Here is a 27,669-nt window from a genome sequence, read left to right as displayed (position 1 = left end):
GCCCAGGGTCTTCACAAAGTGCCTAGCGACGGTGGCGGCGCATCTGAGACGTCAGAACATCCATGTCTACCCCTATCTGGACGACTGGCTCATTCAAGCGAAGTCGGCCCAGCAGTGCACCAACCACGTGTCCCACACCATTCACCTTCTGCACAATCTGGAGTTCTCACTGAATTACCCAAAGTCCCATCTCCAGCCCGCCCACATACGGCAGTATCTGGGTGCGACCATAAACACTCTGGCGGCCACGGCGCAGCCAAATTCAGTGAGAGTCAACAGCATTCAGTCGCTGATCCAAAGATTCAGACCTCAACACTCGCTTCCAGCAAGAGTGTTCATGCAGTTGATAGGCATGATGGCCTCCTGCATCTCCATAGTCCCACACGCGAGACTACATATGCGTCCGCTTCAGGAGTGCTTAGCACGTCAGTGGACTCAGGCTCACGGGCAGTTGAACGACCTAGTGTTGGTGAGCGGTCGGGCATACAACTCTCTGCATTGGTGGAATCCACAAAACCTTTGCAAAGGCCGACCGTTTCAAGAGCCTGTGCCGCAGATCATCCTGACAACGGACGCTTCTCTCCAGGGATGGGGAGCGCATGTACTCGGTGCAGGGACTATGGACACTACAGCAGAGGAAGATGCACATCAATGTACTGGAACTGATGGCGATCTGATGGCGATCTTCATGGCCTTAAAGGCATTCAAAGTACATCCGTGCAACAAGGTCGTGTTGATCCGGACGGACAACATGACGGACATGTACTACATTCAGAAACAGGGGGGCACTCACTCTCCGCAGCTGTCTCATCTGGCTCAGAGCATGTGGAAGTGGGCCATTCAGAGGAACATTTTCCTCATGACAGAGCATCTCCCAAGCAAGGACAATCAGATGGCGGACCTGCTCAGCAGGCACAGCCACCAAATGCACGAGTGGGAGATACATCCATCAGTACTCCAACCGTACTTCCAAAGGTGGGGTCATCCAGAGATCGACCTGTTCGCCACAAGGGAGAACGCAAAATGCCGAAGCTTCCCCGCCAGGTTCCCACACCCGCAATCGCAGGGCAATGCGATATGGATGAACTGGTCAGGCAGATTTGCGTACGCTTTTCCCCCAGCACCTCTGATACCGCTGGTGGCGCGCAAGCTCAGGCAGCACTCAATGACTCTCATCCTAGTTGCTCCAACGTGGGCTCGCCAACCATGGTACACCACGTTTCTGGAACTTTCCGTGGTACCGCATCAAAGGCTTCATCTCACACCGAGCCTTCTGACGCAGAGCCATGGCGACATTCAGCACCCAGATCCGCAACAGCTCAACCTGACGATCTGGCTCCTGAAGTCCTAGAATTTGGCTACCTTAACCTTCCTCCCAATTGCATGGACATCATTCGGGAGGCGAGAAAGCCCACTACTAGAGCATGTTATGCGGCAAAATGGAAGCGGTTTGTCATCTATTGCGCAAACCACAACATTAATCCACTGGATGCTTCCATTCAGAACATCATCTGTTACCTGTTCCATCTATACAAGTGTAATCAGGCTTATACTTCCATTCGCATTCACCTGTCTGCGATGGCCGCATACCTCCAAAATAGACAGCACCTTTCACTTTTCAAGGTGCCTGCCATCAAAGCATTTCTGGAAGGCCTCAAAAGAGTCATTCCGCCACGGACTCCACCAGCTCCTGAATGGAACCTCAATGTGGTTCTTACAAGACTGATGGGTCCTCCCTTTGAGCCACTACATTCCTGCGAGGTTCAATTCTTGACATGGAAAGTGGCTTTCCTTGTAGCAATTACATCGCTACGGAGGGTTAGTGAGCTGCAAGCCCTCACAATCCAAGAGCCTTTCTTCCAAGTTCATTCTAACAGAGTAGTGCTGCGCACTAACCCTAAATTTCTACCCAAGGTTGTGTCTCAGTTCCACATCAACCAAACCATTGAGTTGCCGGTGTTCTTTCAAAATCCAGAGTCGCTGGCGGAGCGGATGCTCCACACCCTTGACGTTAAATGGGCCCTTATGTATTACATTGATAGGACCAAGGATTTTAGAAAGACTAAGCAGCTTTTTGTTGCCTTTGCGCCACATCACAAAGGTAACCCTATTTCCAAGGCTGGTATTGCTAGGTGGATCGTGAAATGTATTCAAATCTGCTATGCAAAGGCAAAACGCACTCTTACAATTCCACCGAGAGCCCACTCCACCAGAAAGTTGGGGGGCCTCTATGGCTTTCCTTGGAAACATTCCCTTGGAGGACATATGTAGAGCAGCCACGTGGTCTACCACACATACATTTATTAAGCATTACTGTGTAGACGTGCACTCCAAACAGCAGGCAGCTGTAGGGCAGGCTGTTCTCAAGACACTTTTCCAAACTGCTGCAGCTGGCACGGGCGGCCGCCGCTAATGGAGGGACTGCTATGTATTCTATGCACAGATATGAATTCAGCAGCCCACATGCCTCGAACTGCAAATGCTACTTACCAGTATGCATCTGTTCTTGGAATGTAGGGCTGCTGACATTCATATCGCCCGCCCTCCTCCCCGGCGCCTGTAGCAGCTGCAGTGTTCACATATCATTTTATGGCATGGTCATCATTCACTGAGATTCACTCCATCTTGGCCACAATGGCTAAAAACAATCTGGGGATGGAGTCGATGCCCATGCGCACTGTAGTCCAGGGGAGGAGCCACCTATCTCGTGATACTTCGAAGACTCTTCCAGGACAACAATGTGCAATCATCCGGACCCAACACTAGGCGGCGATCTATGCACAGATATGAATGTCAGCAGCCCTACATGCCAAGAACAGATGCATACTGGTAAGTAGCATTTGCATTTCGGCCCCGGGCGTGCCGGGAATCGTAGTTCGTTCCAGTCGCGATCTTGACACATCCCTAGGACTTGTCTGCTTCCGCTTAGGGACTTTTTTCTGTTCAACTGCCTCTATTTAACTGTCTTGATAGAAAACGACCAGCAGAGGTCAGTAAAATACCAGAATCGCTCTAGCATTCTCTAGATTCCAGTCTATAGATATTGTCTTCCACAAGCACCCGTAGACAATATTTTTTTCAAATCTTGTATTTTCAGTGATCTGACCACCGATTTTATATCAAAAACAGAGCTTTGGACTATACCATTTCCTGCTGAAAGGCAATATTTCTCTCCAAGTGTTCCCATACCTGGCGTGCCATGCAGTTTGGTGCTTACTTTCCCCTCTATGTTAAAGAACAGTAGATGTTTCAGCACCAAGGCTAATGTGCTGCATAGCTAAATACATTTAAGATCCCAAAGGCTAGACGGATTGCATTGCAAATGCTTGTTTGCCCAATGTAATTGACAGTTGCTCACAGGTTAACTGAGTCCGGCACCAAGTCAGAGGTCTATAAATAGTCTTATCGGAATGTTCTGAAAGGTCATGAGGAGGGACACCCGGACTCCTCTGTGCAATCTCCTCCTAGTATCATTTGAGCTCCTCTGCTTCCTTTCCTATACGATACAAATTGGAAATAATCTTTTTGGCATTGACATGCACAGTCATGAGATTTGCATCTTGGACATGTACGTTGAATATTATTACTGTTGTACCATGTTGCCCATATTGTTAGGTCTGCCCTGTTTGAAGACCTTAAATGGAAGAATAAAATCTCCTTCTATATTGTTATTGAAATCTCCTTTCTAGATTGTTCTAGCTGGAATCCAGCTTGGTAGCAACTGATGCAGAAAGAGTCTCGCTCCAGTTTGCACCCTCATCTAGAATATCTGAAAATACAACCCCAAGAATCGGACACTTTGCAGAAAACTGGAGCAGTAAAAGCTTATCTCAGAGAATAACATTTTCAAACTTCCTATGCAGTGGTGGTGCGTAGGGCAGTCGAGGCTTTGGGCCTGAAGCTCCCTGCAGTAGCAGTCAGGGCTAACCTCCTGACTGAGGTCCTTCAACCGGCTGCAACATCCTCTGACCCCCTTGTCCCCTTCAGTGAAGCCATCACAGACGTCCTTTTGGGCCCTTGGTCCAAGCCCAGCACTGGGGCTCCTGTGAAACGGACGATTGCCCGCAGCCACGGCCCGGCTTCAGGCCATCCCATTTTCCTCTCCCAATACCTTTCCCCCTAGAGCTTGGTGGTCCATGCCTCTTCTTCCAAGGATGCATTCCCTTATCACCTCCCCCAACTCTCTGGGCAGAACGATTGCAACGTCGGTAGCCCATTGGCGCTACGCCTGGTTGAGCACATATGGTTTTTTTGGGAGTGGTTCAAGCAACCTTGCTGGACATGTCCTCCGATGGCCGTCGCCTTTTTGGTGACAAGGCAAACTCGGCGCTCAAGCGTTTCAAGGATTCTCGAGCTACAGCCAGATCTTGGGCCTCACTGTGTCTTCCCATCCCCCACTGTCTGCCTTTCGTGGCTACGGAAGTGGCACTTCACCACGTCCAACCCAGAGGAGCATTGCGTGCCCGCGGACGTGGGAACCAGCAGGTGGGGCCAGTCAACCTTTTCCCCCTTGCAGCAGCCTCCAAACCCTCCTAGTCTGACCTTTCAGCGCCATCAACGGCCAGTGGGTGACAGGATTCGCCATCACCTCCCCCACTGGCAATCCATCACATCCAACAGCTGGGTTTGGCAGATAGTCCGAAGGGGCTACTCCCTCCCCTTCAAGACTAATCTTCCCTCCATGCCACCATCTCTCGATCGCATTTCTGAGGATCATTTGGCGCTTCTCCACCAGGAAGTCTCAGCTCTCTTGGCCAAGGGGGCTATAGAGAGAGTCCCTGCGCCAGAAGTAGTTTGTGGTTGCTATTCCCACTACTTTCTGGTGCCCAAGAAGGACAAAGGCCTGGATCCTATCCTAGACCTCTGGGCCCTCAACCTCTTCGTCCGGAAGGAGAAGTTCAAGATGTAAACCTTGGCTCTGGTCCTGTCTGACCTTGACCCTGGAGAGTGGCGTTGGACTTGCAGGACTCCTATTTTCACATTCCTGTCCTGCCAGCCCATAGGCGTTACTTACGGTTCACGCTAGGCCACAAGCGTTTTCAGTTCACCGTGCTGCCCTTCGGCCTTATCAGTGCCAATCAGGTGTTCACGAAAGTGATGGCGGTGGTCGCAGCTCATCTGTGCAGATCAGGAGTTCCAATCTTCCTCTATCTTGTCGACTGGCTGTTGAAGGCGGGCTCGCCCAAGCGGTCGTCTCCCACCTCCAGACTACGACGGACCTCCTACATTCGCTGGGGTTCATTGTCAAATGTGCCAAAGTCACATCTGACTCCAATGCAGTTGCTCCCTTTCATCTGACCTTTCGGGACACAGTGCAGTATCCTCCTGAGCAGCGAGTCCGAGATATTCAGGCTATGATACCAATGTTTCAGTCTCTATCCCAGATTTCGGTGAGAATGACCCTGGGGCTACTGGGCCTCATGGCCTCCTGCATCCTGCTGGTGGATCATTCCAGATGGCGTATGCGGGCTCTGCTGTGGGACCTGAAGTTCCAGTTGGCGCAGCATCAGGGAAATCTTTCAGACTTCGTCCAGATCTCTGAGGGAACTGCGCAACAACTGCAGTGGTGGTTAACTAACCAGGATTGGGTCAGAAGCATATCCCTCTCCCTTCCCCAACCAGAATTCACGGTGGTGACCGTTGCATCACTTCTGGGATGGGGCGGCCACCTGGGAGAGGCGGAGATCAGAGGAGTCTGGTCTCAGGCAGAGTCCGGTCTCTATATCAACCTGTTGGAGCTCCGGGCGATTCAATTGGCACAGAAGGCATTCCTTCCCGCTCAAGGGGAAGGCAGTGCAGGTGTTCAGACAACACCAAACAAGGTGGAGTGGGGTTGTGGACCCTTTGTCAAGAGGCTCTTCACCTTGGGACATGGCTGGCACATCAGGGCATTACCCTGGTGGTTCAACAACTGGCATGTTCTCCGAACGCCAGGACGGACGAACCAAGCTGCCGGTGCCTCATTGATCACGAATGGCGTCTTCACTCAGAGGTGGTACAAGGTCTCTTTCCGAAGTGGGGGGAGCCTTGGTTAGATCTGTTCGCCACCAAAGAGAACACGCAAAGTCAGCAGTTTTGCGCGTTGGAGTTTCCATGGTGGCAATCGCTCAGGGACACTTCATCGCGAGTGGAGCTGCGGCCTCCTGTATGCCTTTCCCGCCTGTAACACTTCTACCCAAAATCATTCTTGTGGCTCTGGTCTAGGCACGAAGAGTCTGGTATCCCGAGCTCCTGATCATGGCCCTCGGACTGCCCCTTCGGGAGGATCTTCTATTGCAGCAGCAGTGGTCGGTCCTCCACCTGAACCTGTCCAGCCTTTACCTCCTTGCGTGGAGATTGAGCGGCAGCAGTTGGCAGCTTTTGACCTTCCTTCCAAAGTATGTAATGTCATCTTGGCAGCCAGGCGTCCCTCCACTAAAACAGTTTATATCGGTAAATGGAATAAGTTTGTGGCATGGTGCACAGCAAAGGCTGTGGATCCCCTCTTCGGCTACCAGATCAGCCCTCGTAGTTCAAGTCCCCTATTGTTAACAGGTTCTTCAAGGGCATTATTAAACTCTTTCCTCCATCTCCTTTCATAATGCCTCAGTGGGACTTGAACCTTGTATTGACTTTTCTTATCTGCGCTCCCTTCGAGCCTCTACACAACTTTCCTCTTCGGCTTCTCCCTCTGAAGACTGTTTTTCTTGTTGCCATCACCTCTGTTTGCAAAGTGAGTGAGCTTCAGGCTCTTTCTTCTAACCCCCCTTTCTTCTTCGTCCATCCGGACAAAGTGGTGCTTCGTACGAGGCCCTCGTTCCTGCCTAAAGTTGTCACTCCTTTTCACATTGAACAGACTATTACCCTGTCCACCTTTTTCCCACCTCCGCACCCTTCCAAGGAGGAGGAGCGACTCCACCACCTGGACCCGAAACGTGCGCGGTCTTTCTACCTTGACCGCACAAACGATTTTTGGGTAGGCGATCAACTCTTTGTTGGCTATGTGGGCGTCCAAAAAGGTCCGGCTGCGCAAAAGCGTACCATCTCTCAATACGTAGTCCATTGTATCAAGATTTGTTACGCTTTGGCTAAAAAGGAACCTCCAGTGGGCCTGCAAGCTCATTCCACTAGAGCTACAACAGCAACCACTGCTTTGTTGCATGAAGTTCCACTTATCAGTATCTACCAGGCAGCCACATGGGCTTCTATGCACATGTTCACCAGACATTACCGCCTAGATAGCCCAGCCCGGAGGGACGGCTACTTTGCCCTTTCTGACCGCCAAGATTTCCTGGTGTGAACTTGTTTCGCAGACCCTCCTCCGGGGATGGTATTGCTTGGGTATCTATTCTAAGGTAAGGAATCTATAACTAATAGTCTCATTCAGATGAACAAGTTACTTACCTTTGGTAACGATGTATCTGTAAGAGACCTATATTGTTTATAGATTCCTTACTGCCCCACCCAACCTCCCCGCACTGTGAACTGTCTTCTAGGTATAGGGACTCCCTTGCAGGGCCCTAGTGTGGCGCACCAGTGGTAAGTGTCTTTCATGGCTCTGCGCTTCTGGCATGGAAAGTCGTGGCAGAACTGACCTCCGCATGCAGGGGCGCCGTCAAAGTAGGCACTGCGACATCATCCCGGCGACCACGACATAGACGGATGCGGAGTCGATCGATGCCACCTACAGACGCACAGGGGTATTACTGAAAAAATATTCTCCGGATCCAGTCTGACGCCTGGGGGTAATTCTAAGGTAATGAATTCATAACTAATAGATGCCTCTTACAGATGCATTGTCACCGACGGTAAGTAACTTGTTCTTTTCTCTTGATGGCAACTCTAAATTCAGCTTTAATGCAACATTTCTACATATTCTCTGTGAAGTGGTCTACCACTGTCTTTGATTCCGAACACATCATAAAAAATATAAATACGTTCAGTGTTGTTAAAGGTAGAAAGCAGGTCCCAAAAAAGTCCCTTGTTGTGCAAGTGAAACTGCTTGATTTAAATCTAAACTGCTGTTCCTGTGAGTGGTCTGTGGTAGTGTTAAAACACTAAATTGTGATTGCAGAGAAGTCCCAGCTGAGCTGCGCAGGCTGGCGCATGGTGGACAGGTTAATCTGGATATGGAGGACCACCGCGATGAAGACTTTGTTAAATCAAAGGGCATCTTCAAGGCATTTGCTGGAGAGGGCCAGAAATTGGGCAGGTAAGAACCAAGTTAAGGGAATGGTTAGTGCCAATGTGCTGAAGGGGAGTTCAGGATGGCAAACAAGTGGGCATCAGTAGATGGACTTGAGTGGTGCAGTAAAAGCTGAGAGTGGTCAGATACAGTGAACCATTAAGTTATTTCAAAGCAGTGAGAGACAGAGCAAATGAAAAAGGATACCTTGAGTGTTGACTTGTAGACAGGTAAGGTGAATGTGATCTGTAAGTTGGGTATGCTAGTTAGGTGTGGCGAAAAGCAGTGGTTTGTAATATTGAGGTTGGAAATGTGATCGTACATCAAGGTGAGTGATGAGGTACTAGGCTTAGTGGGGTTCAGACATTGCAGTAGGGATTGGTGGGTTATGCTTTTGGGAAGGCTTGTAGATGGCAATAATGAGTATTGTTTTGGATCCAGTCTTTTTGTGTGGTAGGCAGTGGTCATATGTGTCATGTCTACAGGTTAAGCGCATATGTAACCATCAAGGACACTATGTACATGCATGGTTGGTGGTGTATGTTAGCAGTGGTTGTCAATGTGTTTTCAGTACTATCTTACCTTGTGTTTTTTGACATTGTGTTTTCCTCCTACATAGCACTACCCCACAGGTGATCGGGATAAGCTCTCAGTCTCAGCAGGCAGAGAACGAGGCCAGAGCCAGCTCATTGGTCACAATTGACGAGTCTGAGCCTGTAACCAATATTCAAATCCGGCTTGCAGATGGCGGACGACTTGTTCAAAAATTCAACCACAGTCACAGGTATATAAACTTACCACAAAGACTCTGAAGGAGAATCAAAATTGCAAATGGGTAGCAAGGGAAGTCTGTGAGGTCATTGGTACTGCTGGTTTGTTGCCAGTGGATTTGGAAATAGTTTTATGCTTGATGGGATTTGCTGATGTTCATCACTGGAGAGGAATCACTGGGTAACAATGGTATGCAGAGATTTATCACTCCAACATGGTACTCAAGAATGGTGTAACTGATGTCCACTAGAATTCCGTCATAGAGGCTCCCTTTACACAACAGACTTGCCACAGTTGTATTTGTCTCCCTTAAAATCTTTGGCTGTTAAATCTCCTTGTAGCAGCAAGTTATAAAAGAAGAAAACGGTCATCTCAAACCCTAGGATTTGGATTTCAGTACATAGAATAGGAAAGATGATGGAAGCTTAAAATATATTTTGAAAGGATTTCAGAATTAGCAGAGTATAAATCCAAAGTGGTGGTGTCCAGTAAAAAGTTCCAAAGTTAGTGAATTAATTTAAGGACTACTGACTGCCCTTTTACGTAATGTATTTTGGAGTTCCACAAGGAAGTGAATTGTTCAGTCCCTCTTTGATTTTGGACATCATACTGCTCAAAGTTGAATCACAACATCCTCACTGTTCAGAATTTCCTCTGTGCCTCTCATGTGGCACAAAGACAGTCTTGTAGATTTCTGTTTCCAGAGATGATCACTTGTTGCTTGTATACTTTCATCCTTCCTGTAACAGAAAAGCTGCTTCCATCTGTTGTGCAGTGGCCAATTGTAGGAACTCTTGGTATTTATTTTCTGATTTCAGTTAAAATTCACTTCAGTTCACCAAGAAGAGACCTTTTATAACCAGTGTGCTTTAGGCCAATGAGAAAAGCACTGTGTGCTAAGTGTTGGATTGCTATATTTCAATCACTCATGTTCTTCTATTTGACATTTTTCAGATTAATTTCCTCTGAGATTAAATGGGCTCCACTTACTGTACAAAAATATGCTGTATTTCCAGGAAGCTAGTTTGACAAATAATTGCTCTTTTATTTATTATTGTGCATATGAAAGTGATTCCGAGCACCAAAAGAGTAAATAGGGGCTATAGTTCCACCATGGTGCTCAAACACTGTATATATGCAGGCATATATAACAAGGTAGTAATGAGGTGTACTCCTACTATGCAAACCCTACTCTACGTGCATTTAGAGTGTATGTGAGTGTATAGCCAAGAATCCCCCCACGGGATGAAATAACCCCATTACCTGGCAGTATATATTGTAGGACCCCGCGTTGCTCACAAACTGGACACCCCTCATGGAGGTGTGAGGCAACTGCTTGGCAAAGCCTCAGCTTGCAGGGACCTCTGTCAGCAGACGGGTCTCCTCTGACTAACCTCCGGAAATGCTTATTTATTTATAATAGAAAGCACCCTTGCGATGTATATGCAGATTAGCATTGTTAAGGCTATGTAGATAGTCCTGTCACTCCATGGATGATGATAGAACGACATTTGAACAGCGTGCGTAAAGGCTTTGTATTCTGTTTTCGAGACATCATGATCATGTTGCGCAAAGCGAAATGTATAAGCAAAGCAGTTTCCGAGCAACTAATCCAAATTGTCACACACGCAAATATGTGCAAACGGTCACAGTAAAATGTTATTGTGCAGAAAGAACACAATGTAAGAAAATGTGCAGCATTGCTTCATGGCCCTAACCCGGGCACATAACATTTTAACTTGATCAAAAAGGATGTTCTCTTTAGAGTCTCTAATTGTGACATGGCTTCCCCAAGTCAAACTCAAGAAAATGCCACAGGAGTGGAGAGGTTACACCTGATTGGCCTTAGTTCCCAAACTGCACCTTCTACAGTTTCATTCAGTTCATGAGCAAGCAAACGCTGCTTTGTCTGTTCTGACCTTCAGTATATTAACCATCCAGGATTTCCTAACTGAACCAGATTCGCAATTTCGGTGTTGGTAATCACCACCTCTTGAAATCTACCCCCATCCAACAGCAGTTGATGGTTTTGGACTAGTCATCCCCTGATTTCTTTTACACCCCCCCCCCCCCCCTGCAATGTGTTTATAGGAGTTATATATTTAGTGAAATACCATATGTATAGTATTTTGCATCACTCTGTTGCACATGCTGCAACCAAGTAGCCTATGTTTTGTTGTGCAGCACTGTTTGTGCTTCCCAGAGTACCTCTTCCCACCCTGGGAAGTTATGAGTAGGACCTGACAGTAGGCACGTCTGTGACTAAAGCCCAACCACTTCTGGCAATCTTACGTTTTAGATGGTGGATCTTTAGGGCTTTCGGAAGGCAACATTTGTCTTCACTATCATCTGCATCCTATTTATCCTTTTGGTTTGTTTAGCCTGTGGAATTTGTATTACCCCAATTGCGTGCAGAGCCTTTTTAGTTATAGATTGGCTGCAATATGGGTTTTATTAAAACCATTGTGTCGCAAATGTATGGGGGAGATAACAAATTAGACCACTCCCTGTGGCCCATTTCCCCAGCTATCATTTGTGCACAGTAGTGTAATGTGGTGTGGGTGCAGGGGGAAGAGTTGTTGAAGTCCTCCTTCCGACCATGAACACCCTTACCACCACCATGTCTTCTCTGGTAGGCTGTTGGCTGTTTCCTTTCTAGACTCAACACTTTCCTTTATGAATCGGGCCTTTAATGTCTTCACTTGGTCCTTTTCCTGTTTTCTATCTCTGCTTGTAACCAGTACCTTTTGCTTAAAATGCAGCGAAGCTTTAATATGGATCACTTTCTATTATATCAATGAAATATCTTAAGTTGATGCTCTGTGTACAGCATTGTCTCTGAAGCATACAGGTATAGTGTGCTAAGTGGGTGGAGATGGCAAGAGTAATAGCTGTTCATCTCGTGTTGTAGTTTTCTTTCATAGGGATGTTGCTCCCTAGAAACTCTGAAAGGGAATATGCAGGGCACACTTAAGAGAGCTGAAAGCAAAAGGGAGAAATAAGCCAAATGTGTTTTGCTGATTGCTTGTAAAGTTTTTATACAAACAAGGCCACCTGAAACCATTATTTATCGTTATTACTTTCTAACCCTTAGTGGGTGGAAGTTCTAATAGCCTTCTAGCCCTTCTGCTTCGGGATTCAGGTTGATAAAGACCCCCTCCATCATTATAGGCCCAATCCGAACCTCAGGTTCAGGGTCTTTAACAGCCGGTATAGCACTCAGCAGCTACAAGGGTATAATAATGCCATCTTCACCAGAAGATCCTGTCAGCACAGCCTCTCATAATTGCTTCTAGCTCACCAGACCTCTGATGACTGTTACATTCTAACCTAGATTCCCTTACATTATAGCTTCTAAGACACCACTCTGATGTAATATTGTTGCTCAGATTGGGCATTAAATAGTTCATAAATTCAGCCTTCATGAGGAGACAATGACTTCAGTATGATGGTGTGTGTGTATAAGGAGGAGCACTTAATGAGAGCTAATGTAAGGAAAATGTGAAATGCTGCTGCTTTCAGGTAAAAGAAAAAGCAGCTTGCTTCAAAAAAATGAGCTGCCTTCAACTCCCAGCATTACAGGCAGGAAGGAAATTTGTCTCCCACAAACCTTAGAATAACCTAAGAGACAGCCTTGGTTTCTGAAAACACTCCTACACACTGTGTGACTCAGTCTGTCAACCTAAAGGACACATTTTTTATGGGAGGACCTTGCAGTGACTGTTATGGGGAGGCACGACGTGGTATCCATGACTTGATGCTTTCTGTGTGGATTATTTGGGCAGTGAGACTTTTTAAGTTCTAAGGTTATCTCACTATGTTTTCCTGAGCACAGACTATAGTACTCCACTCACTTTGCCAGCAACATTCTCCCTCTCTGCACCTTGCTGTGGTGCCATTCTAATTTTGGGTATCGGGTCCTCTGCTCATCCGGACAAGATCCAAACTGTCAGTCGATTGTGACTGGATCGCAATTCCAAATCATTTTGATCCTCAATCTGCATGGACAAAGCTGCTCGAAGTCAGCCTCTCTAGACCTGGCCTCCATGTTGTAATCAGATGCAATAATGCGAGAGAAGGTTTGCAAGACTTGGGCCTTCTGATTGTAGACTTAAAAGTGGGAAAGCTTATTGTAACACAAATGTACCCCAAGTATAAAACACCTCCATCTCCCCACCAGCAAATACACATAAACACCTGCAGCCACCTGGCCAAAGCAAACTCTATTTGTGGTTCATATGTACCCTAGAGTTTGAGTTACGGCAGGTGCTTGTACGATGGATGTCAACATCAGTAGCATATATGGTGTTTTTTTCTGCCAAGTAGCTCCATGCGCAAAGCATTTTTAATGCTAGAGTGAAATATTTACTTACACTTTACAAGATGGTGCCTAGGATCAGCATAGAACTGGAAAGATTTTCAGTGGCAAAATAACTACTGGCAGTAAAGAACAAGCTGTGGCTTGCCTTTTAAAAAAGAGAAAAACTGGCAGTGATGTGCATAAACATGCAATGGTAACTTATATTATGTTATGAATCTAGACCGTTGACCCTTCGCTGACATACCTTGTACAGGAGAATGTTTCAGAGACATTTTGAAATGACTATACACGCTTTGTGAGAGTCTAAATAATAATACTGTTGCAAAGGAAAACACATTTTAACTAGTATATCAACAAATAGATATCAAGGTTCGAGGCATGTGGGCTGCTGAATTCATATCTGTGCATAGATCGCCGCCTAGTGTTGGGTCCGGATGATCGCACATTGTTGTCCTGGAAGAGTCTTTGAAGTATCACGAGATAGGTCGCTCCTCCCCTGGACTACAGTGCGCATGGGCATCAACTCCATCCTCAGATTGTTTTTTTCCGCCATTGGGTTCGGATGTATATTGGTTCCATCTAGTCTGAATCGATAATAAACTTTCTTAAGGCCAAAAGGTCTTTAGTTTTCTTCGTCGGTATAGTCTTGCGTTCGATGCCTTATTCTTCCAGCTCGGTTCCGAGCCGGATTCCATACAACCGCGTGCTTTCGGCGCGGAGGGCCCAGTCGACGCCACAGACCCTATCGACTACTCATCATGGAACGGAGCCCGTTCAAGAGATGTCCCGTCTGCAACTCCAAGTATCCCCACATCGACGTCCACCCGGTGTGCAACAAGTGTCACCCACTTACTCTGACGTGGACGCTGGGGAAGGCGATGATGAGGATGAGTACAGCTATCCTGTCTACACAGACCCTGATGATACCAATGAACCCTGGGCTGCTGGTGCTGACCAGGTGATTCTCATTCTGCCCCAGGCACTCAACTCTATTCTGTGAAAACATCACCTACAGAGGATTCAGCAGCGTTTAATGCCCTCATTGAACGGGCGGCTAAAAACCATGACGTCCAGCTCCATGCTGACCCCATTGACGTGGACTTTCTTTTTGATACCTTTTCCGTCTCAGAAAGAACTGTCAAAACTCTGCCTATGTTAAAGGGTGTCTTAAAACATGCTGGGGAGATCTTTAAGGAGCCTACCAGAGCCAGGGTGATAAACCCTAGGATTGAGAAGAAGTATAAACCAGCGCCTACTGATCCTACTTACATCAAGGGACAGTTGCCTTTGTGGGTGTACTTGTAAAGCGCACTGTGACTCCAAGGAGTATCCTGGCGCTGAAGTCCGCTGGGGAACCCGTCCTGGTTTTCCCTGTGAGATGGTCCCTTTCTGGGAATCTCCAAGGTGAAACCAGGCCTCCCCGGCGTCTGTGGGGGGCCTTTGTTGAGATGAGGCAAGCTTAATGCCCAGAGTTGCCGAGTGTGTTCCCTGGTTAGAGTAGGCACCGAGGCGAGAATTATCGAGTCCGTTTGTCACCAATTGAACCCTGGTCCCGGGCCGTTCTCTGCTTACAGGTCTGCCGCCTCTAACCAGTGAGCCACACTACTCCACTTTGGACTCTCTTGTTGTTTCAAATGCCCGGAAGAGGGCCAATTCTCAAACAACTGGTGATGCTCTTCCCCCAGACAAAGAATCTAAGGTTTTTGAGGCATCAGGGAAAAGGGTGGCAGCCCAAGCGGCCAATATCTGGCACATTTCCAATACACAAGCACTTCTAGCGAAGTATGACAGGGCACACTATGACACACTGGAGACCCTGTTGCAGCACCTGCCAGACGAATACAAGGAGGCAGCTGAGATGCTCATTCAAGAGGGGAAGCTAATATCCAATGCTTCAATTAAATGTGCACTGGACGCGGCTGACACCGCGGCCAGAGCTGTCAACACTAGTGTCATGTTGAGACGACATGCCTGGCTCAGAATCTCGGGGTTTAAGCCAGAGATACAGACCACCATTCTTAATCAGACAGTAAATCCAGATCATCTGTTTGGCCCAGAGGTGGACACCACCTTAGAAAAGATTAAGAAGGACACTGAAACTGCTAAGTCCATGGGGGTCTTACAGTCCCAGCAATTCAAGGGTGGGTCTTTTCGTCGCTCAAGCACTAGAGGCGTTTCCAGAGGCCAGCTCTCCCAAACCACGCAGTACTACAAAGGCAACACGCAGTACACATACACCAAACAAAGTCGAGGTGGATATCGTGGTAATGGCGCCAAAGGCAGGGGTCGTGGAAACAACAACTCCACATCCTCTGCCACCAACAAACAGTGACGCCTTGTCACTGCCCCCCGACCACGCAACACCGGTCGGGGGAGACTTCAGCAGTTCCTGCCGGTCTGGAAATCCATCACCACAGACAGGTGGGTCACACAGCTCATACAGTACGGTTATTGTCTGGAGTTAACATCCACTCCACCCAACTGCCCCCAAGACACCGTCCTATGTCCAACGAGCACTTGCACTTATTGCAGCAGGAGGTCATCGTCATGCTGCAAAAAGGGGCAATCGAGCTCATGCCTGTGGAAGAAAGAGGCACAGGAGTTTACTCACTGTACTTCTTGATACCAAAGAAGGGCGGGTTCCTCGGACCCATACTGGACCTCAGACCCCTCAATCAGTACATTCTATCGGAACACTTTCATATGCTGACCCTGCAGCAAGTCCTACCGTTGCTCAGTCAGGGGGATTTCCTCGCAACTTTAGACCTAAAGGATGCGTATTTTCACATTCCGCTGCACCCGTCCACACAAAATACCTCCGGTTCACCTTCCGAAACCAACATTACCAGTTCAAGGTTTTGCCTTTCGGGGTCACCACAGCACCCAGGGTGTTTACAAAGTGCCTGGCGACGGTGGAAGGAGACAAAACATTCACGTCTACCCTTATCTAGACGACTGGCTCATCCAGGCAAAGTCAGCCCAGCAGTGTGCCGCCCACTTCACGATCTGGGATTCTCACTGAATTACCCAAAGTCCCACCTGCAACCCGCCCACATACGGCAGTATCTGGGTGCGACGATAAACACTCTGGCAGCCACAGCACAGCCAAATTCAGTGAGGGTCAACAGCATTCAATCGCTGATACAACAATTCAGACCCCAACACTCGCTTCCAGCGCGAGTGTTCATGCAGTTGATAGGCATGATGGCCTCCTGCATCTCCATAGTCCCGCACGCGAGACTACATATGCGTCCGCTTCAGGAGTGCTTAGCACGTCAGTGGACTCAGGCTCACGGACAGTTGAAAGACCTAGTGTTGGTGAGCGGTCGGGCATACAACTCTCTGCATTGGTGGAATCCACAAAACCTTTGCAAGGGACGACCGTTCCAAGAGCCTGTGCCACAGATCATCCTGACGACGGACGCTTCTCTCCAGGGATGAGGAGCTCATGTACTCCATTACACTGTGCAGGGACTATGGACACAACAGCAAAGGAAGATGCACATCAATGTTCTGGAACTGATGGCGATCTTCATGGCACTAAAGGCCTTCAAAGTACATCTGTGCAACAAGGTCGTGTTGATCCGGACGGACAACATGACGGCCATGTACTACATTCAGAAGCAGGGAGGAACACATTCTCCACAGCTGTCTCATCTGGCTCAGAGCATGTGGAAGTGGGCCATTCAGAGAAACATCTTCCTCATGGCAGAACACCTCCCAGGCAAGGACAATCAGATGGCGGACCTGCTCAGCAGGTACAGCCACCAAATGCACGAATGGGAGATACATCCATCGGTACTCCGCCCGTACTTCCAAAGGTGGGGTCATCCAGAGATAGACCTGTTCGCCACGAAGGAGAACGCAAAATGCCGAAGCTTCGCCGCCAGGTTTCCACATCCACAGTCGCAAGGCAATGCGATATGGATGAACTGGTCAGGCAAATTTGCGTACGCTTTTCCCCCAGCACCTCTAATACCGCTGATGGCACGCAAGCTGAAGCAGCACTCGATGACTCTCATCCTGGTTGCTCCAACGTGGGCTCGCCAACCATGGTACACCACGTTTCTGGAACTGTCCGTGGTACCGCATCAAAGGCTGCGCCTCACACCCAGGCTTTTGACGCAGAGCCATGGCGACATTCAGCATCCAGATCCGCAACAGCTCAACCTGGCGATCTGGCTCCTGAGGTCTTAGAGTTTGGCTACCTCAACTTACCTCCTGACTGTATGGACATCATCCGGGAGGCAAGGAAGCCCACCACTAGAGCATGCTATGCGGCGAAGTGGAAGCGGTTTGTCATTTATTGTGCAGGCCACAACATTAACCCGCTGGATGCATCTATTCAAAAAATCATTTGTTATCTTTTACATTTGTACAAATGTAATCTGGCCTAAGCTTCCATTTGCTTACATTTATCCGCAATGGCTGCTTATCTCCAAAACAGACAGCACCTCTCACTTTTCAGGGTGCCTGCCATTAAAGCCTTTCTGGAAGGACTCAAACGAGTCATTCCTCCGCGGACGCCACCAGCTCCAGAGTGGAACCTCAATGTGGTCCTCACAAGGCTGATGGGTCCCCCTTTTGAACCACTGCATTCCTGCGAGATTCAATTTTTGACATGGAAAGTGGCTTTCCTTATAGCGATTACGTCGCTACGACGAGTTAGTGAACTCCAGGCACTAACTATCCAAGAGCCATTTATTCAAATTCATTCTAACAGGGTGGTGCTTTGCACTAACCCTAAATTCCTTCCTAAGGTAGTGTCTCAGTTCCATATCAACCAGACTATAGAACTACCTGTGTTCTTCCAAAATCCAGAGTCATTGGCGGAGAGAATGCTCCACACTCTTGACGTCAAAAGGGCCCTAATGTATTACATTGATAGGACCAAGGGTTTTAGGAAAACTAAACAACTCTTTGTTGCCTTTGCGCCACAACACAAAGGTAACCCCATTTCCAAGGCTGGTATAGCCAGGTGGATCGTTAAATGTATTCAGATCTGCTATCTGAAAGCCAAGTGTACTCTCACCATTCCACCACGGGCCCACTCCACCAGAAAGTTGGGGGCCTCCATGGCTTTCCTTGGAAATATTCCTTTGGAAGACATATGTAGAGCAGCCACATGGTTTACCACACACACATTTACAATACATTATTGTGTTGATGTGCACTCCAAACAGCAGGCAGCTGTAGGGCAGGCTGTTCTAAAAACACTTTTACAAACTGCTGCAGCTGGCACGGGCGGCCGCCGTTAATGGAGGGACTGCTATGTATTCTATGCACAGATATGAATTCAGCAGCCCACATGCCTCGAACCGAATATGCTACTTACCAGTATGCATCTGTTCTTGGCATGTAGGGCTGCTGACATTCATATCGCCCGCCCTCCTCCGTGGCGCCTGTAGCGGCTGCAGCATTCACATATACTTCTAGCATGGTCATCATTCACTTAGTTTCACTCCATCTTGGCCACAATGGCTAAAAACAATCTGAGGATGGAGTCGATGCCCATGCGCACTGTAGTCCAGGGGAGGAGCCACCTATCTTGTGATACTTCGAAAACTCTTCCAGGACAACAATGTGCGATCATCCGGACCCAACACTAGGCGGTGATCTATGCACAGATATGAATGTCAGCAGCCCTACATGCCAAGAACAGATGCATACTGGTAAGTAGCATATTCATTGCCAATGGAAGACTGATGCGGTAGCTTTCAGCTGAAATTCACAAATTACTATTGAGAAAGGAGCAGATAAATTCTATTGAAGAAAAAGTTTCCCTCTTGCTTTTTAAATTAAATTGGGCAGCCTAATTCCGGGTCGCCTAGGCAAGAGTAGGCAAGAGATGCAGATTAGACCAATGCATGTGTCAAGAAATATAGCACCTTCTAACTGCTGAGATTCCTATTGTCACTGGAACTTATTGTATAACTAGTACTGACTTTTGGTCCAGGCATGTGAAGGAGGGATACTGAAAACAAGTTAATGGTATACTGCCCTGTGGGGCCTTCAGACCACTATTGGCCAACAAAAACGAGAAAGAGAGAGGACTAGGGAAAACCGTTGAAGGGGAGGCTGAAGAATGGAGCACATTCTCATGTTAGTTTCGTCTAGGTCTAATGGAGTGTCAAAGAGGCTTCAAAGCACTGTGGATGCACAGAAATGGGTATGAGACAACATAAGTTAATGATTTACGCTCGCCCTACAAACTTGACAGTCTGACTCAGCTCTCAGATGGAGATTTTGAAGGCAGAGGCTGAATAGAGATGTAACAAATCTCAAAGTAACCAAAAGAGAAATTAGGGAAGGATACTGGGTGGATAAAGTAAGAACAAAAGCTGCTAATGATAAAACATTGTTGGTTATAGAATAGGTATGAGCTCTTTGACTGTGTTCCTCTGCCATCCTCCTCTTTGACTCCTATCCGCATTTCACAGTCTCTTTACTTGAACACAGTCTTCTTTCTTTCTTTCAACCCCATCACAGTATTTTCTGTGCATAGTATGTTCTTGACTGCTATGATGTTAGATTAACTGTGGGGCCTTCTTGGTAACTACCTCCACTTCTGTATAAGCTAAGAGTTGTAGGAAGTCATCGTATTTTGCGATTCGTAGGGAGTGTGCTCCCCAGGGATCTCAAAAACAGGATGTACTCCCCCCTGCTTGGCATACGAAGGCATGCTAACCTAAGTCTCTGAGTTCCCCCAGCTTCCCTCCGGTTCTGTGCCCGGCTTGGCTATCTAGAACCTCTGTATGTGAGGGCTTCGGTAGGAAGAAATATGTCTTGATCACAGAGGTAGAATTTTCACAAGATTATCAGCTGGACACGCAAGATTGAGAAAACATGTCTTTATAGAAAATCAAGGGGGTGCAATTTTGGACCAGTAGAGAGGTAGACTGCTACATTGGAAGTAGTGAATGTTAGTAGCTAGTCCCCCACTGTGATCCTTGTGTTAAATGAATCTTCTGTTGTCCTTTGTATCCTCTTCTTCATAAGGATTCGAGACGTCCGCCTCTTCATTGCTGAAGCCCGTCCAGCCATGGCAGCTACCGGCTTTGTCTTGATGACCACCTTCCCCAACAAGGAGCTGTCTGATGAGAACCTGACCCTGAAGGAAGCAAATCTTCTCAACGCTGTGATCGTCCTGCGAATGGTGTAACTGGCTCTGACTCTTCCCATGTCGCTCCTTGATGTAATACCCATGCACCTCAGGCTTGTGGGGACCCTGCCTGTTACCACTTCTCATTCTCTCGTCATTCTGGGCTCTTCACAGATGAATGCAGTTTTAATCTCTCCTCGGTTGCTACTCACAAGCTTTTTGATGATCGTCAGACTCCAAAAGAAAAAGCCTACCGACCTCAGCACAATTGTACTGTCCCGATCTTGTCACCTTGCAGCAGTTCGGGGGAAGTGGTCATACTGGCTACGATGGTCCTGACAAGTTGTTCAACTGAGTGGGAAAGCTCAAATCCTTTTCAGTCTGTTCTTCAAAAGAGCCTTGTGCTTCATTGTTCATTTCCTTCATGCTTATTAAATGCTGGTCATAAGGTGAATAGGTGCAGCCACTGTGTAGATGCCTCGGGGGTGGTGAAGAAGCGATCTTCATTTGTGTCCTACCTCGGGCAGAAATAAATTCTAGATTCACAAGAACTGCTGCACACACAAACTTACATTTCATGGGCTGATTATGTTGCACTTGACAACAATTTGCACTTAGTTGCACTGCTTGGAGTGGGCAAATGTTTAATTAAGGTGGAGGTTGGTTGTTGTTTGATTGCTCAAAGGGTTAACTAGGAGTAATGGATATGCGGCGTGCATCAGTGTGTGATGAAGCAGCTATAGATGGACCTTGACATTGGGGTTTAGCATAAATTAATCTCTTAAGTGAAATTGGCATTGGCCATATAGATCGGTTTCAGTCCTGTCCTCACTTCCTTTTTGTTTTTGTTTTTTTGTCCTCCTATCACCACCATGCCTGCAATGCTTAGACCGCCAGACCTTCTAACCGCCACTCGGTCTGTTGCATTCCCGTTGTTCCCACCGCACTGATCCAGCCAGCCAGTTTCCTTTTAACCCACAATGGTGCCCTGAGCCGATCATCTGAGGACTCTTCAGGATCACACAGTAGCTATTTATATTTTTGAAGAGGCACCACTTGCTGTCTGGACAGTTTCCCTACAGAAGTACTGCCTTAGTGTATAATTCCAAAGGTCTGGGGTTTTACACCTGATGCATGTGCCTTAAGGGCCATCACTCCTAACCTTTTACATATTTTGTTGCTTTATTTTATTGAAATGCCTGCCCTCTCCCTAAATTTGAAGGGTGCCTTCCCAGTGGGTGACAATGTTCATGCATGATGCAGTTTGGTTGTAGGATTACCTTTTATCCCTGGACGAGTGGGTTTCTCATTGATTTAAAGTTTTGGTCCTGGGGTTATAAGAAACTTCGCAAGTTGAAATCTTGTAGATTTTATTTTGCTGGGTTTAACCAGTTCTCCCTGCCTCGGTTCCCTCTCCTGGATTCTCATTCTTGGGTTATAAGAGTTTTGATTGTTACAGTAATACCCAGGAACCCTTGGTGCTTGCTGTGATTTGATCAGGGTTCTTTACACCTTTGAAATTGACATGCATTCAGATGCCTAACCTCTCGGAACCTAAAATGCGGAAGTAAAGTTGGGATTTCTTAAGATCTTTGTGGTGCTGTTTGATTTCTAAGAAAGTATACTGTCACCTGAAGGGTGTGTGTGCGAGTGCGTGCAGCCGGCCTTCTTATTCCTTAACCTGTGTGTGGTACATTAGCAGTGTTGTGTGTGAGTGTGCGCATTCTAGGCAGTGGAGCATCGGTGTTCTCTTTGTGAGAGTCGTTGCGAGTGCGTGCTCTGCAAAAGTCATTAGTAGCGCCCTGCATGTTCACTTTTACTGCACTATAACAGATGGAGTAGCTTGATATCTACTGTTATACTAGTTTTTTCTGGAACTGCTCCACATGGCACTTGTGTGCAGGTGTATGGTCCATAATAGAAGGAGCTTGGGACATGTTAACAGACTTGCAGCTAGGAAAGCCAAGAGGCTTTCAGCCTGAGCAGATTGTGTGAGGGCAAGCAGTTTGAGCTTGCCTTGAAACGGGGGTGATAGTGCGAGGAGCCTTGAGTGACTGGAGCCGGCAACTTCAGGTGCTTGAACAGTGGGCATAGTCCCCATGTTTTTGTGTTATCGCAACTTCAAAGAAGGCATAAGTGAGCATTCCTGTGTGGTCATCTTGGATTTGTTTTCCCCCGTAAATCCTAAAAATATGTTTGAAAATTGTTGCCTTTGTGTCTGTATGCATGCACTCACACATGAGCCCTCTTTGAATGATTTTAGTCATAAAGAAAAACATATATTTCCAAGATGGCCTACTGTTTGTGCAGACACGAGTTGTTGAATAGTTGGCATACTTTAGTGTCGGTTTATTGTTCAAGATGGTTGGTATCAAAGTGCAGGGAGGTGCTGGAATATATGTATGTGTGTATATATATTTATATACATGCCAACAAGGACTATTTTCTTTGTGAATGACAATATGGTGCACAAGCAAAATGATGTCACTCACATAGAGGGGAACCAATGGCTTAAGTGGGCAGATGCCTTGCCCAATGGTGTGGTACATAGAGTAAAGTGTGGCTGCCCATTTACAGAGCAGTGCATGAATATTGCTGAGCAAAAGCCATTCTGTCGATCTTATCTAGCTATTCTATTTATTTTATCTTCGTCTGGATACTTCTATCTGCAGATTTTTTTTGCGTTGTGAACCTCCCTAGGTGCCAGGATAAATCCAGAAAGCTGTTGCTTGCTGGCAAGTGGTGCCATCAGCCTCCATCACAACTCATTCCGCCTATGGACGTTATGACACAGTAGTATATAGGCCTCGCACCATAGACTCATTTTAATTCCTCTTTTTCCTCTCCAGGAGCCAGATATCCATAGCTCCATTCCTAACAACTTTTTTACTGTTAGGCAGTGTGCAGGAATGTTGGCGCAGAAAATATTGGGATTCAAGCTGGGCTGTATGTGCCTCAAACAGATGTCGGTCATTGACCCGCCCTGCGCTTCGACACTAAGCATTACTAAGTCTTGCATCAAATACTTCCTGATACATCCAAATTAATCAGATAGTACAAAGCCAAACATTACGTTGCTAAGCACAAGAAACTGGGTTGGTTCCAGTCCTGTACTCCATCTTCAGGAACGTTTAAACCAAAGTCCAAGGACAAGTCAAAGATAAAGCTCAAGAAAAGCTGCAAGCAAAGCTCTTTGTTGACGGTGCTCCCGCTCCAGTAAGACAGCTCATGATTGACATTCGAGGAACCCAAATCCAGCTTCAAACTTCAACTCTGGCCAGATGGCGAATCTGAAGCCAATATACCCATAGTTATGTTAGATAATTTTTTGAAGCGCGCAGCTGCCTCAGCGAAGAGGCGACTCGGTACTGGTAGCAGTGTCAGTTGAAAGCTAGGGACTAGACCAAGGGGAACACCGGGTTTGATGGCCTTACGAAAGGATAGCAAGCAATCCAGGCGGCAAATCTGAAAAGGGAGGGAATTCCACAGTTTAGAGGCTAGATACCGGAAGAACCAGCCCCCAGCTCTAAGGCACTTCACCCGGGGGACCGTAGCCAAATATTGCTCAGCAGAGCGTAGCTGGCAGGTGGGTACATACGGGACCAGCAGATTAGACAGAATCTCAGGGGATGAAAGCTTTAGTATTTTTGAAAGACTGGTATAGCGCTTTGAATTCAATCCTTTTGGACATGGGTAACCAATGTAGACCGCGTATTGCACCCTTCGCGGAGCACGTTCTAGGGAGCCTCAACAAGACTCTGGCGGCTGCATTCTGGACTCGCTGGAGACGAGTCACTTCTGCCTTGTTAGCGCCTAGAATCAGTGAGTTGGAGCAGTCCAGTCTGGACAAAATAGTCGCCTGGACTATCATCTTGTGGGTAGGTGGACCGAATAAATCGAACATGGGCCTCAGTCCTTGGAGTAGGCCAAAGCCGGTGCCTGCAACCTTCTTGGTGTGTTCCTGAAACCCAAGAGTGGAGTCGAGCCAGACCCCAAGATTTTACACTGCCGATTTAGGGGTGGGGGCGCTGCCCAAGGTCGCTTGCCACCATTGCGTACTCCAGAGGCCTTTATCTCTTTACACCAACAACACTTCTGATTTATTAGCGTTGAGTTGAAGGCAGTTGGTGGTCATGTAGTGCGTGACTGCCGTTAGGCCGCTCCGAAATTTGCAGGCGCCCCGCGTAGGATCATCAGAGAGGGCCACCACCAGCTGCATATCATCAGCATACGAGACCATGGTCAAGCGATGGTCCATCGCTACCGCAGCCAGGGTTGAACATACAGGTTGAACAGAATGGGCTCAATGCCGAGCCCTGGGGGACCCCCTGCTTGATGGAATGGGCATCTGAGAGAAGTCGGGGGGGGAGTGACCTGGAATTTTCTGTCAGACAGAGAGGATCGAAGCCAATCCAAGGCAAGATCTACCACCCCATCCTCCTCTAGGCGATGTAGGAGCATCCGATGAGAGACCGTATCAAAAGCGGGACTTAGATCGAGCAATATCAGGGCTGCGGTATGTCCCTCATCAAGAATGGTCCGCAGGTGTTCGCTCACTGCTAAGAGCGCAGTCTCTGTGCTGTGGCCAGGCGGAAGCCATTCTGGGAACGATCCAAGACGCCGGTGTTGTTCAGAAAGCCCGAGAGGATGTTGTTGGTGTGGGCCTCAGCAACTTTAGCAGCCCAAGGCAGTAAAGATATAGGACTGAAACTTTCCGGTTTAGTCGGGTCCAGTGATGGTTTTTTCAGCAAGGGGAGTACCCTTGCTTGCTTCCATAGCAAAGGCACCACAGCAGTGGTGAAAGAGGAATTGATTACCTGACACAAAGGTGTAAGTAGTACAGGTAGGGAGTCCATAAATTGGGAAGGCCTCAGAGGATCCATAGTGGAGCCTGATTTGACCTTCTTGCTCAGCGTGAGAAACTCGTCCTGGGAAACCGGGGGGATAGCTGCCAAAGTGAGAGTGGGGAGAGGAGCATGCGAAGCAGCGGGATCGCTAGGGGATATATGGAAAGATTTGTAAATGGCTTCCACCTTCTTAACAAAGAAGGTGGCGAAGTCCTCGCTTTGCTGCCCAGACGTGATCTCCAGGATAGAGGGGTCTTTCCTGTTTTTGAGGTCGTTAAGTATTTTGAAGATGCTTTTAGCAGGGTTCTTACTGGACTTGATCTCATTAGGGAAGTAAGCCGCTCGTGCCAGAAGTTTGGCCTTGTGGTAGCGCTTGATTGTGTCCTGGTACGACTTCTTTGCCCCAAGGTCGTAGTCCCTTCTCCAGACCCGTTCTAGTTTTTTACAGGTCCTGCGCAGGGCGGCCAGGGAATCGTTGAACCAAGGATTTAAACTCTAGCAGAGACTCTTGGACCATATAGCAGGAATGAGTGTGTCTAGGGCATGTAGTATCCAGTCGCAGAGTGGTTGGTACGCTCAATCCGGATCAGTGGATGGGATAGGGGGACAGGATGGCATGCAGGTCCTCCAGTTTAAGTTTATGCCAGCATCGTCTGAAGATGGCTTAAGGATCCGCTCTGGGCACTGGCTCAGATAACGGGAAGGAGATTGAGACCAAAAAATGGTTGGACCAACACACCGGGCTGTGTGTCTTGAACAGAAGAGAAGAGATGTTAGAAAAAACAGGGTCAAGCAAGTGCCCAGCAATATGGGTAGGGCCCACCACAAGGTGTCTTAATTGGCAAGCGGCAAAGTCTGCGAGCAAGCTGCTGATTTCAGGATCAGAGGGACAGTCAAAGTGTAGATTTAAATCACCAATGAGACTGAAATTAGTGGCCGTCAGCACCAGGGAACCCGCGGCCTCAATGATAGCTGATTTGAATTCCGAGTCCGGCCCCGGGGGAGCGGTAGACTAACAAACCAGTCATAGCAGAGTGGGCGCTAAAGGAAATTACAAAGAGAGCGCATTCACACCAGGCCACATCCTCCTTAACAAATGAGCAGCGGGGACTGGACTTAAAGATGACAGCTCTGCCCCTACCTCGAGACTCCCTGTTTGCAGTCAAGATACTGAAACCCGGGGGGAGTGCTAGGCCCGGTTCAGCCACCATAACATCGGTCAACCAGGATTCGGTTAGAAAAAACACATCAGGTGATTCATCCTCTATTAAGTCAAAGATCTCCATATAATGCTTATCCAGGGAGCGGACATTGAGGTATAGGATTTTCATAGAGAGCCTGGGTGGAGACTGGGGACGACAGTGGGGCAGTGCGGGACAGGAGTCATAGCCACAGTTAAGACAACAGAAAGGCCCTGCCACAGCATCCACCAAGAGCTGTCTGCATGGGCTTACCCGCCGGCCGATGAACATCAGGACTTCTCCGGTATAAATTGGCACACCAGACTTAAAACTGCCAGCATTTCTGGCGTCTGGCGACGTCCAGGCAAGGACGGGCGCAGACGGGCTTGCCTTTGGCGCCGCCGCTGCGCTCCCGCGCCATGGGCAGCCTAAATAGTGTGTCCAAAAACAAAGGGGTGGAAAGACTAGACCGCCTCCCCTGACAAGATGGTGGCAGTGAAACGGCAACCGGAAGTGGAACTACGCCGGCTGGGTCAATGCAGTACTCCCTCCACAACAATCAGCCCGCTAATGGCTGTGGTGGACCGGGAAGGTGCAGAGACCACACAACACAGTCACTTCAAGAACTTTGGCCAGTGTTGATTCTGCGGCAAATCACAGCTTTTATAGAGGTTATTTTGCAACGCTTCAATGGATCGGGATCCCTCTGTTGCACGCTTTGGCCCACTGTATTTTATTGGGCCTCCAGTAAACTTCAGGTGATGGGATCTCCCTGGGGATAACACCTCACCCCCTCCCCCCACTAAGCCATCTCACTCTTAACTTCAGTGCCAGAAAGCAGTTCAACTCCAGAGTCGTAGGGTTTATTTTTTAGTTCCTTTCTTCATCTGTGCCACTCTGCCATCCAGTAGCACCGGATCAGGAGAAAAATTTGGCAAAGGCTCGCTTTGTGCCTTGTTGCACCATCAAGTAAGTCCAACCTTACATTGAAGAAGGCTCTTCTCCATTCCCCTTGCCTTCGTGGTATTATTTCTAGAGGATGGTTGCTCTTTTTAGCGTAAACTGTGATGCTGTTGAAGGCCTTCAAAATGAAGACAACGAGGAAGAGTTAGATCACTTACTCCTTCATTACACTGATGCTGGGTTATTTCTTGATTTTTCAAAATACTAGTGGCTTGGATACCTCACCAGAAACATAATTGAATTTGTTTTTAAAGCCCCCAAACGAAATGAAGACCATTTTGTGGTGGAGGTTCCTAGGGCAACAGATGTATGGGATTTGC

At 47.7% G+C, this 27,669-nt stretch overlaps 1 protein-coding gene across 1 annotated transcript in view; it reads left to right on the top strand.

Annotated features, from left to right (window-relative positions):
• NSFL1C (NSFL1 cofactor) overlaps window positions 1-20,812 on the top strand; it is a 138,697-nt gene extending 117,885 nt beyond the window's left edge. Inside the window, exons 7-9 of the mRNA XM_086932738.1 lie at window positions 8,054-8,191; window positions 8,784-8,948; window positions 20,256-20,812. Of these exons, the coding sequence (XP_086788864.1) occupies window positions 8,054-8,191; window positions 8,784-8,948; window positions 20,256-20,418 (466 nt within the window). The 3' untranslated portion in view covers window positions 20,419-20,812. The remainder of the gene's footprint in view (window positions 1-8,053; window positions 8,192-8,783; window positions 8,949-20,255) is intronic.
• The last annotated feature ends 6,857 nt before the right edge of the window (window positions 20,813-27,669 follow it).

Source organism: Lissotriton vulgaris, chromosome 7 (assembly GCF_964263255.1).
Source record: "Lissotriton vulgaris chromosome 7, aLisVul1.2, whole genome shotgun sequence".
Taxonomy (NCBI): domain Eukaryota; kingdom Metazoa; phylum Chordata; class Amphibia; order Caudata; family Salamandridae; genus Lissotriton; species Lissotriton vulgaris.
This window is presented reverse-complemented; position numbering and strand designations above follow the sequence as displayed.